At 32.3% G+C, this 15,768-nt stretch overlaps 3 protein-coding genes and 1 long non-coding RNA gene across 4 annotated transcripts; all 4 read right to left on the bottom strand.

Annotated features, from left to right (window-relative positions):
* Positions 1 to 1,049: 1,049 nt before the first annotated feature.
* On the bottom strand, positions 1,050 to 8,772 carry LOC145749788 (EF-hand domain-containing family member C2-like). The gene is made up of 17 exons (XM_082565650.1): positions 8,632 to 8,772; positions 7,782 to 7,970; positions 7,298 to 7,423; positions 6,681 to 6,811; positions 6,474 to 6,591; positions 6,192 to 6,332; positions 5,954 to 6,064; positions 5,704 to 5,811; positions 5,320 to 5,458; positions 4,815 to 4,980; positions 4,527 to 4,669; positions 4,030 to 4,226; positions 3,328 to 3,461; positions 2,599 to 2,743; positions 2,304 to 2,443; positions 2,017 to 2,119; positions 1,050 to 1,340 (listed from the first exon to the last, which is right to left on the bottom strand). Exons 1-17 carry the CDS (start codon positions 8,671 to 8,673, stop codon positions 1,236 to 1,238), a joined length of 2,238 nt encoding a protein of 745 aa, XP_082421776.1. The 5' UTR covers positions 8,674 to 8,772; the 3' UTR covers positions 1,050 to 1,235.
* A 436-nt stretch (positions 8,773 to 9,208) lies between these two features.
* On the bottom strand, positions 9,209 to 10,614 carry LOC145750898 (uncharacterized). Its single transcript, XM_082566970.1, has 4 exons — positions 10,118 to 10,614; positions 9,779 to 9,877; positions 9,383 to 9,485; positions 9,209 to 9,217 (listed from the first exon to the last, which is right to left on the bottom strand). Exons 1-4 carry the CDS (start codon positions 10,612 to 10,614, stop codon positions 9,209 to 9,211), a joined length of 708 nt encoding a protein of 235 aa, XP_082423096.1.
* A 404-nt stretch (positions 10,615 to 11,018) lies between these two features.
* Positions 11,019 to 12,308, bottom strand: LOC145751143 (uncharacterized). Its single transcript, XM_082567234.1, has 4 exons — positions 12,029 to 12,308; positions 11,701 to 11,897; positions 11,491 to 11,582; positions 11,019 to 11,366 (listed from the first exon to the last, which is right to left on the bottom strand). The coding sequence occupies exons 1-4, from the start codon at positions 12,247 to 12,249 to the stop codon at positions 11,190 to 11,192; spliced, it is 687 nt and encodes a 228-aa protein (XP_082423360.1). The 5' UTR covers positions 12,250 to 12,308; the 3' UTR covers positions 11,019 to 11,189.
* A 1,783-nt stretch (positions 12,309 to 14,091) lies between these two features.
* On the bottom strand, positions 14,092 to 15,627 carry LOC145751223 (uncharacterized). Its single transcript, XR_014283718.1, has 3 exons — positions 15,441 to 15,627; positions 14,626 to 14,712; positions 14,092 to 14,227 (listed from the first exon to the last, which is right to left on the bottom strand). It is a non-coding gene; the product is annotated as an uncharacterized LOC145751223 (long non-coding RNA).
* Positions 15,628 to 15,768: the final 141 nt, after the last annotated feature.

Here is a 15,768-nt window from a genome sequence, read left to right as displayed (position 1 = left end):
TAACAAACTTAAGGATGTAACTGTAATAATAAATTGAACTGCGCTAAAACATCTATAAGGGCATCTTTTCTTCAAATTTACCAAAAAATCGAACTATTCTTTTTTTTTAGTAATAAGTTTTAATTGAAATGTTTTTAATACGAAACAATAGCTAAACAAATACAGTTAAAATACATTCTCGTTACTGAAAACACTTTCTATTAAATATCCAAACGTAAACATTAAGTTTTATATTGATTTTTGGCAGCTGAATAATACGAAAGCTGATTATAATATCCGGAAAGGCTCATTTTAAATTGGCTTACTTTCTATTTGACTGTAGCTTACGTATTTTTAGCCATCTAGAGAGATGAAATTGGGCTGTAGCCAGTTAATAATTTAATTTAAAAGATGTTAAAATGTCTAAGTATTTTAATTTTTAATAAATAAAGTGCAAACTTAAGTTTACCTATTTTTTCTTATCTACTGGCAATTTTACAGCAGAAATCAAAAAAATACTTGCTTTTAGTTTCAAAAAGTTATACTGTATAAATTCCAATTTCTGAAATCTATTTTTCTAGTGCACTCGATGTATACACTTCCATACCTTATTAACGAATTGCCGATGTTGGCCTAAGATCGTAGCCTAAAATAGAATCGCTATATTATGCTGGCAGGCATTGTACGTGCCTGAACAGTATTGAGTCGTTGGGCTGCTGCCAAGCCACGAGCCACAGTCGAGACTTTTTGGCATCGTTTGCGGCTTTCTCTGACGTCAATTCAGCTTAAAAGCATAGAAACATAGCGGTGTAGGCAGCTTTAGGCAATAGGTTTTGTGTATTGTTTTTTTCTAAGCTGCCTGACTTACGTTTATACCATATCTATCATGCTATTATCAAACTGGGTATATTGGTTTAAATTTAGACGCGCGCTTCTCAATTTGAACCGTCAACTTGTGTTTTTTTTTACTGTTTTTAATTCAGTTCATTAAAAACCCTAAAATTATAAAATTTAAATTTTTTAATTAACTTATTATGTTAACGTTTAATATCAGAACATAACCCTTTTACAGTTTTCCAAATGTATTGTGGAAAATATACCTAAACGCTCTATATGGACAGACAGATGGTAAAAAAAAACTAAAAATAACCCCCTTCAGAAACTTATATAATTAATAAAATTGTTACAAGACACAAAAATGCACGAAAAAGGGCTCCGTAAGGGAAATAAACAATTAAGTAATAAAGCGTTTATATTCAGGAGTCTTGAATTCCAAACACATCCTGAATGAGGGATTCGTAGGAGACTTTTGACACCGCAGCGGATCCAGAAATATCGCCACCAGTCCAAGAGGCATCAAACTAAAAAAAACATAATTAAAAAATAAAAATTTGTATCTATATGCCCGGTAGTGTGGCAAACTGGTCAAGACGTCGGTCTACGAGCCAAAAGGTTTAGGGTTGAAACCGTACCAATGCCACACTATTCGCCATTGAGCCACAGAACTCAAACACGTCCCAATAGCACACCCTTACCAATGAAAATATCAAAAGACCTATCCTCTTAAGGGAATACGGAAAAAATGTCAATTCATTATGGCTTTAAAAGAAAAAAAACCGTTTATAGTGCTAGGGTAAATTTTTGTTTGCGACTATATTACGAGAAATAAAATGTAGCCCGTATGGCGGGAAACCGACCAGTTTATAAAATAAAACAAAATAAAAATAGAGTTCAAAAGCTGCAACAGTTTTAACGGATTTTTTTTAAATTTCCGATATCCACAGAGATTTAAAATTGTGTATATTAACGCTATTAATTTATGCTACAAAAAGTTAAGAAATCGAATTTTTTTTTATATCAATGAGGGATTCAAAAAAGGGTAAGTTTTACCCCTATTTCCTAGGGGGGGGGCGGTAAAAATGACATTTTTAACGATTGAGGGGTGATTTCAAGGGGTAAATATTTTAAAATTTATTCAGATACAATTTAAGATGATTAGAAGTTATTGGAAAGTGAAACAAGAAAACTGTAATTTACCCGAATTGGATGTTGTTGATATTGAACAGCTTCTACTGGATTTTCCCTCCAGTTTAGTTTGTTCACAAACTCGTTGTAGTTTACTTGTCCGTTGTCCGATAATCTGCAGGATAAAAAGGTTGAAAATTAATAAAAACGACAAAAATGCAGATTTTAAGTTTAATAATTTGACTATTAACGAAATTTTATTTGGTAAACATTTTTAAAAAAAAAATTTTTTATCCCCCCCAATAAAATTGTAACACAAGAAAAAGTGGTTTTAATTTTTTAAAAGTTGGTGTACTTACTTAGACATTAGCACTTGTAGCACGTCCTCGGGAAGCGGTAGCTTAAATGCGCGGCAAATAGTCCTCAACTCTCCCGCGGGAAGTTTTTCGGTCCTCGACGAATCCTCGTACATTAAAGCCTCTTGTAAACGGGTAAAATCCTTAAAATATTGGTTATCAAGTTTATATATTGCCAAAACTAACATACAAGGTAATAACATTGTGTTAATAGAAGGTCTGTGGTTCGAATCCTCCCGCTTGCATTGTAGATTATCATTAATTTAAGTAAAAAACTTGAAAAATTTCAATGTTTTACCTCAAAGTTCTTCTTTCTCAGTTTTTCCTGTGCAACAGCTAACACCAAGTTCATATCAATTTGTTCGGCTTCCTTATGAGCATAATGTCGTCCAACTGTCATTATTTCATGCTCGGACAACGATCCAAGTTGAGCCAAAAGATTCCTAACAAAAAATAAAAAAGTTAATAAAAATACTGGTTTTATCTAATCTATTTTTTGTAACAACTCTAGTCTTTGTTTAATTTAAATTTTGTCATGTCATAAATGTTTAAGTACTTTGTCAACTACGACTGTTTTTAAAGTGCAAATGCAGATTTGACAGCCTAAACATAGGATAACTTAAATTTGCCTGTCTCAGTCTCAAGTTGCTTTTAACAGTTTTAAATAATATTGACCTGGTAAAGTTACCTTTTTTATATTTATTTATCCTTGATGTGGGAAGGTCGAATTCACCACCTTAACATAGAGTAACAACCGTTACCCCGACCCAATCTCTATTTGCCTTTGGCAGTTTGGGATGTTATAAAAATGTTCAATAGTTACACTGCTAATTAAGTGTTTGCTCAGCAGGAGTTTATACATTTTATAGCACCTTATTCTAGGGCACTATAGCTTGAAAGCAGTGGGGATCGAACCCAGGACCCAAGGTAGTGAAGCCAAGTGTCCTGACCACTACACTATGCTAGCTTATTATTTTCTTAGTTTATTAATTTATTTAGACGAGTAATTTAATACAAAAATTAAAACCTTAAACTTTCGTATCTGATCGTCCTGTTTTGCTCTGGATCGTTAAGAACAAAGAACTCCTTGATGTCCTGACTCTTCTCTTTGACTGCCTTCTTCAGCTTCTCCAAGATTAAACTCATGTTAGAGTGAGGAAACTAAAAAAGGCCAATTTTGGTTAAAGTAAGTTAATATTTACAATCTAGAAAGTTATGTCTTTATCAAAGTAGTTTCATTTGTAAAAGGACCCATTTCCCATTTAATACGCGCCCTAACGCAGAAAGTGCTTTTAAAAAATAATCCAATTACAAAAAATGTAAAATTTTTGATATTGCGTAAAAAAAAATTAATGTTATCCCCAAATTATTGCCTTATTTTAACCCCTTAAAATATTGTAAGTTTTGGGATGGCCTTATTTTTACCCCCAAATCATTCTAAGTTTTGAAAAGATCTTATGTTTACCCCTTTAAATATTCAAAGTTTTGGGATAGCCTTATTTTTACCCCCAAATCATTCTAAATTTTGAATGGCCTTATTTTTACCCCGTAAATATACTTGGTTTTGAAATAACCTTATTTTTACCCCCTAAATTTAATCAGTTTTAAAACAGCCTTATTTTTACTCTGTAAATTTACTTAGTTTCAAAATGGCCTTATTTCTATCCCCAAATTATTCTAAGTTTCCAAATGACCCCATTTTTAAAAACTTATTCTACTAGTCGTTTACCTCTTCACAATGCTGGTCCATATATCTGAAAGCATATTCATCTGCGTCAGTGATAACAAAATCAAAGTTGTTGAAGGTGACTTTGGCTCCAACAAAAAGATCGGCTGCGGTAAAATATTCCGACATCGCACTCTTGAAGAGATCTTGATGTGGCTTCTTGATTCTTCCTCGTTCCAAGAATTTTCCGCCAATGATACCTTAATTATTTAAATACTTACAATTATATTCTTTGCATTAAAAACTAATAACACACTTAAAAAGGTAAATATTTGTTTATTTATTTATCCTCAATCTAAGAAAGTCGACTTCACGAACTAAATATAGAGTAACATCTGTTACCTCGACCCAGTCTTGAGTTGCGTTTGGCGGTTTGGGATATTATAGATTATAATTGTCCAATAATTAAGCTGCTGATTAAGTGTTTTTTACTACCCTTAAATAACTTGGCAGAATAAAAAAATCAATTTTTTAGGAAACTTTTTTAGGTAATTTTTTACCCGAATTTCTTTGTGGCGGTTCGAAGAACGAGATGGTATCATCAGACAAGAAGTAAGACACGATGAACTTTCGATCTTTGTCGATGGGGTTGTCTGTTGCAATGTAGGCAACAAATCGCAAAACATTGCTATCCAAACCGTGCCTGTGTAAATGAAATGATTAATATTGATAATAATAAAACATATATTAAGCTTTTTTGAAAGGCATTAAACATTAAAAATGTTTTTAAAATGTTAAAATATTTTAGAGTTCAAACTCAAGTTCAATTTTATTTGCTTTTTTTGTACCTATCTTTCTCCATAAACTTGATGAAATCTCGCTGCGGAGGTTTTGGGATCAATCCCATGCAGGAGCAAAGGGAGTCTTCTTCGGAGCCGAATCCATTGTAAGGAGGCATCGGACGAGGCACTCTCATCATCGGATCAGCCTTGTATTTGATGGATGCAAAGTCCTCTAAAAACAAAGGTAAAAAATTTGTTATATTTGTATTCACTTTTGTTTTTTTATATTATCTTCGATGTGGGAAGGTCAAATGTGTGACCTAAATATGGAGTAACAACAGTTACTCGACCCAGTTTCAATTGCCTGTGGCAGTTTGGGATATTATATATTATAATTGCCCAATAATTAAACTGCTGATTAAGTGCTGGCTCAGCAGGAGTTTAAACCGTTTATAGCACCTTACTTAAGGGCGCTACAGCATGAGAGCAGAAAGGATTGTTGTTAATTAACATATGTATTCATACAAAGTTGGTTTTACTATTTTTGGACAAAATATATTATTGAACTAACCGATTCCAAATTTGCTTCTGTAATACTCTTTGGTGAAAGTATCAACATCACAAAGAATGAGTTTTCTTCCCCAAACATTTACAACAGCACCAATCACCAAGTCTGCACTTGTGTAGAAATCTTCATACACAGCACCAGTCTTTAAAACAAATTTAAAAATTAATTTTCAAAGGCAAAATCAGATTTTATTTACAAAATTTTTAGGGTAATTATTTTAATCCTAGTCAAGCCAGTCAATTGGTATAATCTAGGCAAAAGTAAGTACCCTTTAAAGCACATTTCTTAAGGGCTCCGCAATATGAAACTCCGCAATATGAAAAAGTCTAATTATTAACACACTTATTCATACTGGTGATTTGTTATAAAGTTTTTTATTCTACAAACCTTTAAGCTGTCCAATATATATCTTCCTCCATGCCCCATTGGACCAAACACATTCAAAACTGTTCGGTCTGTCTTTTCACCTGGTTGCCGCAATGCCATTGGAGCAAGCTGTAAAAAATTTGTTACTTTAAATAAAAAATAAAAAAGTAAAAAAAAATAATAATCTTGCTTTACCTTATTAAGCAAGCGATGCCTTAATATTTTTGTTGGTGCATTTAAAATGTATTCTATGTATTAAAATATGATTTACCTTTGGTAATCGTGACCTCTTTAAAAAGACTGGAACAGCGTCCCTTCCAGAGTTTTGTGGAATAACTTCTCTTATCTCGATCGTGTCATCAGCCAAAAAGTAATGAAGAATCTGCAAACATTATGAAGGTAATTATGTAATAATGAACACACTATTAAGCCAAATAAAAAACTACTTTTTTAATCAAGTATAAATAAAAAATGGTTACAATCACAATTCAAGAAGTAAAAATGTTTACCATTTCTCGGGTGTCTCCAAACATTGAATCACTATCATCCCAGTAACATTCAAACCGAAGCACATGTCTATCATGGTCCAAGAACTGCTTCAAAGTGTCAGTTCTCTCGTAAGGTCTAAGGGCCTGCATGCTTTCTTCCATCTAAAAGGCGAAAAAACAAATTTTCAGGTGCCATAAAAACTTGATATGGTCCAAGTATTTGAAAAAGTGAATCAATTAAAAGGGTGATCATGAAATTTGTATTTAACTATGGCTTATATTTATTTTTATACTGAGCATTACCTCATTTCTTAATGTGTTGTAGGGGTCCTTTGGCACCTTGTCTGCAGTATTAACGCGAACCCCCAATTTTCTTAAAAAGTTCTTTGTAAACTGATCACAGTCTGTAAGCTTAAACTTTCTGAAAACACAAAAAGAATTATAAATTTTATTTAAAAAAAAAATTTTAAAGTTTTTTTTTATATTGATTAGATTTATTTTTAACTTTACCTTCCGTAAAGAACAATCTCATTTCCAACATTGAAATGATCAACAGTATAAAACTCATCGTCTCTTGGAGCTTGCAATGGAATCCTGTGTCTTCGAATTAAAGTCCCCTGCGGAATTCCTGAATTTTTCACCTGAAAAAAACAACTTATTATTTAACTAAGTAAAATTTTTTATTCGGGTTTTTATTTTTTTGTATATATCTTTATCCTCAATGTGGTAAAGTCGAATGCGCGACCTAAACATAAAGTAACATCAGTTACTCCAACCCAGTCTCAAGTTGCCTTTAGCAGTTTGGGATATTATAGATTATAATTGCCCGATAATTATGCTGCTGATTAAGTGCTGGCTCATCAGGAGTTCATACCGTTTATAGCGCCTTACTCAAGCAATGGGGATTAAACCCACGTCCTTATGTGGTGTAGCAAGTGTTCTTACAACTACACAACGCTGGTGGTGTTTTATTTTTACTGTCATTATCAGCTTTTAAGTCTTGTACAGTCAGTATACTTTATTATTAATTTTTTTTTAATTTTAATTCACCTACAGTGGGAATTGAACCTAAGCTTTTTAATTTCTTATGTCACATTATGGAAAAACTGAATTTTAAGAATATTTACCTGTGGCTCAATAACTTGGATCGAATCATCCTCTAGGTAAAAATAAATCTTACAACTTCTTATCCTGTATTGCTCTTCATGCTTCTCATGCACTCCTTCTTGAAAATAGGCTTGGAAGCAAAGAACCTGTAAAAATAAAATTTTGTCTGTAACTAAATTAGCTCATAGATTGTCAAAAAACACTCATTATAAATCTTTAATCTGTGTATAAGGGGACAAAGTTTTAATAATTGCATTTTCTATTTTGCAATTAGTCCAATATTCTAATATTACAAAGAAAGAATTAAATTACTAAAATAAAATATTTCTATTTTTGTCTTATGCAGTATTGATTTTTTTATTAAAATTACCTGCTAAGATAGCATTTTTTGCCTATTTTTAAATTTTTTACTTGTTTGCATGGTTGTAAGTCATAATTTTTGCTTTGAAACAAAAATTTTAGCCATGTAAGTCATAATTTTTGCTTTGAAACAAAAATTTTAACCTGTCTGTCGAATGCCACCCATGCTGGGGCATTGCTTCCCTCTCCCCTTGGGTAAACGCTGTGTTTGGGTTTGATTTTCTGCCCCAGAAGCAGCTCTCCACCTATACCTGGCTTTTCTTCACCTACGAGCATGGAAACATCATTGCGGTTGTCGAAATGGTGGGACTTATGGAACTTTTCTCTTCCCAGCTAAAAAAATTTATTTTTGAATTGTGTTCTAACTTAAACCAAGGATGTGGTGTACTAGTCGAAATACTTGACTTTACTACATGAAATTCTGGGTTTGATCCCCACTGCTCTCATACAGTAGTGCTATTGGGTAAGGCACTTTTTTTGTTTATATCTTTATCCTTGATGTGGAAAAGTCGAATGCGCGTCTTAAACATAGAGTAACATAAGTTACTCCGATCCAGTCTCGAGTTGCCTGTGGCAGTTTGGGATACTATAGAGACTATAATTGCCCGATAATTATGTTGCTGATTAAGTGTTGGCTTAGCAGGAGTTGATACCGTTTATAGCGCCTTACTCACTACAGCATGAGATCAGTGGGAATTAAACCCACGACCTCATGTGTGGTGTAGCAAGAGTTCTTACCACTACACCACGCTGCCGGTGCATTATAAACGGTATGAACTTCTGCTAAGCCAACATTTAATCAAATGCCTAATTATTGAGCCATTATAATCTGGGTCCAAAATAAAATAACTAAAAGGTTGTAAAGTCGACCTTTGCATATCAAGAATAAAAATATAAAAAAGAGTGTTTTTTTAATTTATCCCAATGCCATGCCAATACAATAACAGATTCAATAAACAATGAAACTGACTTAAAAATATAATTTCATAAATACCTTGCTGTTGAAAGAATTTCCAGGTAAAAAGGGCAACGCCATTTTAACTCTTAATTTTAAAAAACTAGGTTTTATTTAAAATAAAAGGCAGATCCGGTGTTCTAAACTGGAAAACCTTTTTAAGTATTTGATCCAGTTTCTAATGTAGTTTGCGTTGTTAAGGAAACCATAGCAACAACATTACAAAACCTTGTGGTGGCGCAATATTTGGTTTTGTTTGTCCTATTTAAGGTTTTGGCTACCTGGGGTTTTGATTGTTTAAAAACTTAGTTTTTATTAACATGAAATCACCTTTTAAATTAATAAGGTTTATTTAACTTTATAAAATTAAAATTTAACATCTTTTCTGATACTCTAAATATTTTAAATAAATTAATGAAGTTTTATTTTTTACATTGTTATACCTGATGATAAAATATTTGCTCTGCATACAAAACATTGTTCATAGCTGACATTTTTGGTAATGTCGTGTCGAAAACACGCAATACCAACTCATTTTGCGCCTTATTAATTTTTTTATTTCAATATAAAGAATAACAATTATTTATTTATTCTGAATAATAAGCGAAATACCAATTCACAATTTCTGGATAATATATGAAAAAAAAAACAATAAAAAATGCAAGTACGTTGTTTAAAAATGTGTCAAATTATTTTAAAGACCTATCTTAAGTACCCTGTTAAAATCTGGTTAACCTAATGTGTTTAATAGAGAAATTATTAAACCAATTGGCGAAATTAAAAAGAAAACCAGTATTGCTACAACAATTAAGAAAACAACATTGCCCGGCTCATCGTCACAAAACTCGTTAATTTGGTCTTGAAGCCAGTCCACTGTACTTTCAACGGGACTTCTGTAATTAAAAAAAATAATAATTTAATGGAGGTTATACAGTTACCATAAAATAAGGGAAAATATAAAATTAAATAGGTTTTGGTCATTTACAGAAACGTTGCTGTCTTATGCTAAAGGTGTACAAAAATATAAAATTTAAAAATCATAAGCACCCTAAAAACGTTATCAAAAATTGATATTCATAAACTTGCTGACATTACTAGATTAGTGACATAGACCATAAACAGGTTTATATTTTTGGGGCATAATATTTTATATTGAGAATAAATTTAAATTTTGTTATGTGTTTACCTTTCATACATAACGTTTACATGGTTTCTGATCGCATCAGTTTTCACGGGCTTAACAACGTTTTGTTCTGTCACGTCAGATCCGTTTTCGTCGTCAAAACTAAAAAAAATTGTGACGTCATTGTAAGATTGTTCTAATCTATGTTTTATGACAATGGCATATTTGTAAAGACCAAAATTTTAAATATTACAACATTTTTTAAGCTAGGATATTTTTTTTCAGCAATTTTTGATTGCTTTTTTTGTTGGTTAAGTATGTATAAGTTAATTTTTTTTATTCGTAAAAACAGCCATTTAAAAAAATAACATGGTATTAAAAACATATTTACAAATGTAGTACCTTGGCTCTGGTGGTAAAGTCTCCAATGGCGTATGCTCAAGTATTTTTCCTTGTCGAAACTGAACCGATTTGCCGTCGTTTTCCGAAGTGAAGCGTTTGAATCCTTTACTAACCTCAAGGACTTGGCTTACTAACACATCTTCAAGAAAGTCGCTTCGTTCCAAAAGTCGAAACAAATAAAGTCGCTGGTTATACCAAGTGTAGAACTTCCCATTTTTCTTGAAAACGCGAATCGGTTCTAACTCAGAATGAGAGAGTTTGCCTTCTTCAACAAATTTAACTACTTCTTCAATCGAATAGCTTTTACGGAACTCGGGCGCTATGTATTTTCGAGTAAATCGTATTTGACTAGGAGATAGCCTAAATTGTTTTCCGTAATCACCAAATCTGGTAGTGTCAGAGTCGGAAAACGAAGTTTTTTCGGCTTCTATGTCTGACCAATCTAAACAAGGTTCGCTGGCAGTTTCCTCAACATTTAAAGAGTAGCTCTGTGACATTGTTGTAGTCTTAAAGATTTTTTTTTATAACTCGGGAATCGAACGAATCGCTCCCTTAGTAATTGTTCATAACTGATTTGCAATCTTAGAATTTACTTTTATATATATCACATCTTACGTATAGTATTTGTTAAGGAAACGGCATAATGCAATAATGATTTGTAAATTGTGCGTAAATGAAATGTAATTTCTTGTATGCTACTAAAGGTTATATTAAGTTTATTCACACGCGGTTTGATTAAATTGGGTCGTTTTTTTGCTTTTGCAATACACATAATTAGTTGTCAAACATTGCAAAAAACGTCTTTTTTCAACTTTGTGTCATTTTTACGCGCTTCGAATTGCTGTTTAAAATGATAAAAGCCAAATAAAAATACCCTTTTGTGATATATGGTAATGTTTAATAAAATTATGCTTTTTATACAGATTGTCCTTGTATATTTTTAATTACTTACTACCACCAAGCTTTAAAGGCATTCATACACAACTACGTAAAATATTCGAAAGTTTAAATTATTAAAATTGAATTATATACAAATAATTTGGCAATCACGCCAAAAATGTGGGTTAAAATGTTAATTATCATCCTTTGAAAACATCCTAAACAAGGAATAGCCTGCCGCGGCAGCAACACCCAAGCCCAGCACGACAGCTGCTGTTGTACCAGCCGAATTATCCTGCGAGGTGCCTACGAGCTGGTCCGGTTCAAAGTTATCTCTGTAGGACCCATGTCTTCGTTCGTTCACAGCCACCTAGAACAATTATTTGTATTTTAAGTAATATATGTTCAAGCACAATTAATTTTTATTAATTATTAACGTACGAGACGTTAGCTTAAATAAATACAGTAATATCGATCTCAAGTTGAAAACTTACGTTTTGGTCTCGCCTAAATGCCTGGTAAATTTGTTTTTCATCGTCACTCAACTGATGTACATCTATTTCTTTACTGTATTGGTTCCACCAATCTATTAATAATATCATTAATCAATTTTACAAACAAAGGCTGTAACTTTTAGAATCCAGTGTTTTATATGACCTTGCCTGCCTTTAAAAAATGTTACAACTGTTTTGTAATTAACATACCCGGAAAAGACAGGTGGAATGATTCGTCACATCTACAGTGTTTAAACCTTTGTGCTCCCCTAACGGCTACGTGACAACCCTTGTCGGTTGTGATAGTCTTGTCCGGTGGAAACTGGCCAAGAACTACAGCTTTAATTTCACTTTTTATGCCCATTAGACACAACACCCTCCAAACGTACAAACGCCTATTGTCTCTACTGTATTGATAAAAAAATAATTAATCTATATTTAGTTAATTTTCTTGTATATTACAATTTTTGTTGGTAGGTCATTTTATAATCCTTTTACGCTAACCTTAGAGACTGATTTTTAATAGGTTAACATTTACCTGTAGTACTGCCCTCTACTCTTGGCTATTCTTATTGGTGCAATATCGTCTTCATCAAGAACTCCCATTGTTAGCTTTAGAATTGTTATTCTTAGTTCTTCTCCGTTTTGAAATTGCTGGGCAATCGAATTTTGAGAAAATCTAACCTTCAATGGTGAAATCGTTACAATATTTTGATTGCTAGTATTCCTTCGATTTATCCAGGGGTATTTAGAACTCATATTTTATGTTTTTAAGTTCTAACAGTATTATTTTAATAACGATTATACAGTTTACCCTATAACCTAAAATCGATTGTCTTAAAGTTATCGTTATGTTTTGTTATTACCCAGGGTTGCCAGTAGCTTACAATTAAACTACAGGGTTTATTTTCTTTAAACTTATGATTATATATATTTTTTTGATTATATATATTTCTTTGTAAATCTAGTAACTAGTAAAACTTTTGCTTGAAGTAACAACGCGCAAAAACTGGCTTACTTGATAATATAAACCAGTTTTTTTTAGCCCACAAATTCCCATATTTACAGGTATGCTACAATGCATACTATAGAAACTAAAGCTTTCTACTGTTTGGTTTCTGTAGTTAATAAGTAATGATTACATCCTGAACTTGGTTGTTTTGTTTGCAAATAACGCCACTAAACTGAACTTGATTCCCTAGCGTGTTGTGCGTAGGTATGAAGGAAATGATAACCATTGCAGCTTACAGCTAATTCTATTACCTACTAATATGACTCAAGTGTATTTAAGTTAAATAGACGTGGTTTATTAAGTCAAACTGTGTATTTAATCGGGATGGGCCAATCGAATCCGAGGCCGAGTACTCGGCCCGAGTATTAAGCATATTTGCTCGTTGAGCATTTTTTAGTACTCGGACGCCGACTAATAATTTGTCATTTAAGATCGTATACGATTTGCTAAACATAAAAAAACACGAGGTTTACCTTTTTCTAATAATTTATAATCTACTCTCAATTATATTACGTTATTTAAGCAACAATTGCGCAACTAATACACTTTTAACTACACTTTTTTTACTAAATTTTACGCATAATAAATTTGAGACTTAAACATTTTCGTTTGGACTTAAAATGATATTGCTATCAGCGGTAAGTAGTTTTGCCAACGTTAAACCTTTTATAATCCATAAATACGTGTTTTTTGGCAAATTTTGCAGTTTTAAAATTATGCGGGAAAGATTCTCGTGAACAGTTATATACGTTTAAATGACGTCATAACCGAGTACTCGGATTCGGCCGAGTATCGCGACAAAATACTCGGGCTCGTCGAATCCGAGTAATTTGGATTTGAGCCCATCCCTAGTATTTAATAAAATCATCTTTATCAGTACAGTTATACACAATACGGCCACTAAAACATCAATTGATAAAAGTTTATTTCAGTACTAAGAATGTGGAGGGGGTAACTAGATGTTATAAAATATTTATACGAAGTTTTAAAAAAACATTATTGTAAAAAAATGATATTTTTTTAAATCAAATTATATTAACGTTGTTACAACATGGTGCTATAGGCATAGGTTGGGCACAATTAACCTAATAAAAAAATTTGTTAAATAGTGATTCGTTACACAATACATTAACTTCGTTAAGTTTAACTAATGAAATCAAATGCAATGTAATTAAAGTTATCGAAAACCTTTAACGTTAAAATTTAATTAACATAATTCTTTCGCATCAAATCGCAGTTTAATATCTTACAAATAGTTTTCTAGTGCAACTGGTGTTATTAAAACTTTGCAATAAAAGTGTGGCACACGGAGAATGTGACGTCATCCTCTTACCCGACTCCGCCCAACCCAAAAGTTAATTTTGTTATCAATGATTAGCGGGTTAACGGTTTGGTGCTTACCCTTGGCTATAGGGTTTATTTTCCTATGCTTTTTTATCGGTGTCTTTAATAGTACTCCCTAAAAGTAAAGAAAACTACCTTTTCTCAGCCAAAATATCAAATAAAAAAGAAATATTCATGGCATATCAAACATAGCCAAATACAACTTAAAACTAGGTAGGGTTTATTGCTTTTTAATCACCACAACATAATTTTAAATTCTTTTATTATACTTTATCATAAACCAAAAAAGGGCACAAATAAGAAAAGGCAAAAAATAAATTATTGTTGATCCATTTGAACTGAAAAAGATTTTGGGCACCATATTGGGTGAACCCATTGTACCTAAAATAATTTAAAAATATTAAGTAACAAATGTCTATAAATTTAGATAATTTTGTTTTAATTGGTTTTTATGTTAATATTTTAAAATTTGGCAATAATAATAGAAACAACGAATTTGAAAAAATAGAAGTATAGGATAAAACCTTTACTGCATGAGGTCCTGGGTTCAAACCCTACTGCTCTCTTGCTGTAGTGCCCTCAAGTAAGGTGCTATAAACGGTATAAACTCCTGTTGAGTCAATTATCGGACAATTATAATCTATAATATCCCGAACTGCCATAGGCAACTCAAGACTGGGTCAGGGTTAATGATGTTACTCTATGTTTAGGTCGTGAAGTCAACCTTCCCACATCTAGAATAAATAATTATATAAAAACATAAAATAAATTTTATTTACATTGGTAGGATAGATAACCAATCGTCTGTCTCGTTCGTCCAATCGAGTTACCATTTCAGGTCTTGCATGTTGTACTTCTGCATTGATCTAAAGTTAAAACAAAGTTAGCTTCGTGTGTTTAACGTAAAACAGTAAATAATTAAATAAATACCTTAACAGAAAGCCTAGGACTTATATATTATGTGATATGGTAATATATGTCATAAATAAAACAATGGCAGCATGGCATAGTGGTAGGAACACTTGCTACACCACACAACAGGTCGTGGGTTCAATCCCCACTGCCCCCATGCTGTAGTGCCATTAAGTAAGGCGTTATAAATGGTATATATAAACTTCTGCTGAACCTGCACTTAATCAGTGCATAATTATCAGTTTACACATATATTTTATAGTATATTATACAGTTATAACATTCACACATGGTCACAAAAGTCTAACTGTAGAGATTCCTAATTATCTTAGTAAATTGTTGGATCTCTATTACTTTCGCACGCCCGAATTTAATAAGGCGTTATAACCTAAGTATGGCAATTGTTCAACCAGACATTAAAAAATAGTTGAAATATGTTTTAATGAGTATAACTTAGTCCGCTTTACGAGTCAGATGTGTTAATGGGTAAACTGAATATGTGAGGGTTAGGGTAAGGGTTTAATTTATGCAACCTCTTTGTTTAATTACATGTGCCACATTTTGGTTACACACCCTGTTTATGTAGGGCGTGCAAAACTAATAGAGATCCAAATTTGTTAATAGCATGCATAAAATAGCAACAGCAATAGCAGAAAAAAATTTTTAAATAATCAAATTTTACCCGACGATCAAGCAATCCGCGATAGTTTGATCTGGCATTCATTGCAGTACAAGCATTACAACCAAACATTAAAGCTAATATGGCTGCAGATGGTGGAATAGCTGAAATCCATGTCATTATTAGGCCAGCTCTGTTGTTTACAATAATTTACTGTTTTGGTATAAAATTTCCAAACCTTTTCACTTAATTATTGTCAGGGTTGTCAACTTTTTGGCAAAATTTGTTTTTATGTTGCCCAATTTTTTTTTTGTATATATCTTTATCCTCGATGTGGGAAAGTCGAATGCGCGACTTAAACATAGAGTAACATCAGTTACTACGACCCAGT

The sequence above is a fragment of the Corella eumyota genome, chromosome 4 (assembly GCF_963082875.1).
Source record: "Corella eumyota chromosome 4, kaCorEumy4.1, whole genome shotgun sequence".
NCBI classification, from domain to species: domain Eukaryota; kingdom Metazoa; phylum Chordata; class Ascidiacea; order Phlebobranchia; family Corellidae; genus Corella; species Corella eumyota.
The sequence above is the reverse complement of the archived record's forward strand: the minus strand, read 5'-3'. Positions and strand labels throughout refer to the sequence as shown.

Coding starts and splice junctions, on each gene's coding strand:
- LOC145751143 (XM_082567234.1), bottom strand. CDS start 12,249: ATGAGTTCTAAATACCCCTGGATAAATCGAAGGAATACTAGCAATCAA. Junction 11,583..11,700: donor ATTCCACCTGTCTTTTCCGG/GTATGTTAATTA, acceptor TATTATTAATAG/ATTGGTGGAACCAATACAGT. Junction 11,367..11,490: donor CATTTAGGCGAGACCAAAAC/GTAAGTTTTCAA, acceptor TAATTGTTCTAG/GTGGCTGTGAACGAACGAAG.
- LOC145750898 (XM_082566970.1), bottom strand. CDS start 10,614: ATGTCACAGAGCTACTCTTTAAATGTTGAGGAAACTGCCAGCGAACCT. Junction 9,878..10,117: donor ACTTTACCACCAGAGCCAAG/GTACTACATTTG, acceptor AATTTTTTTTAG/TTTTGACGACGAAAACGGAT. Junction 9,486..9,778: donor GTAAACGTTATGTATGAAAG/GTAAACACATAA, acceptor TTTTAATTACAG/AAGTCCCGTTGAAAGTACAG.
- LOC145749788 (XM_082565650.1), bottom strand. CDS start 8,673: ATGGCGTTGCCCTTTTTACCTGGAAATTCTTTCAACAGCAAG. Junction 5,459..5,703: donor ATATATTGGACAGCTTAAAG/GTTTGTAGAATA, acceptor TTTGTTTTAAAG/ACTGGTGCTGTGTATGAAGA. Junction 3,462..4,029: donor TGGACCAGCATTGTGAAGAG/GTAAACGACTAG, acceptor GGCCTTTTTTAG/TTTCCTCACTCTAACATGAG.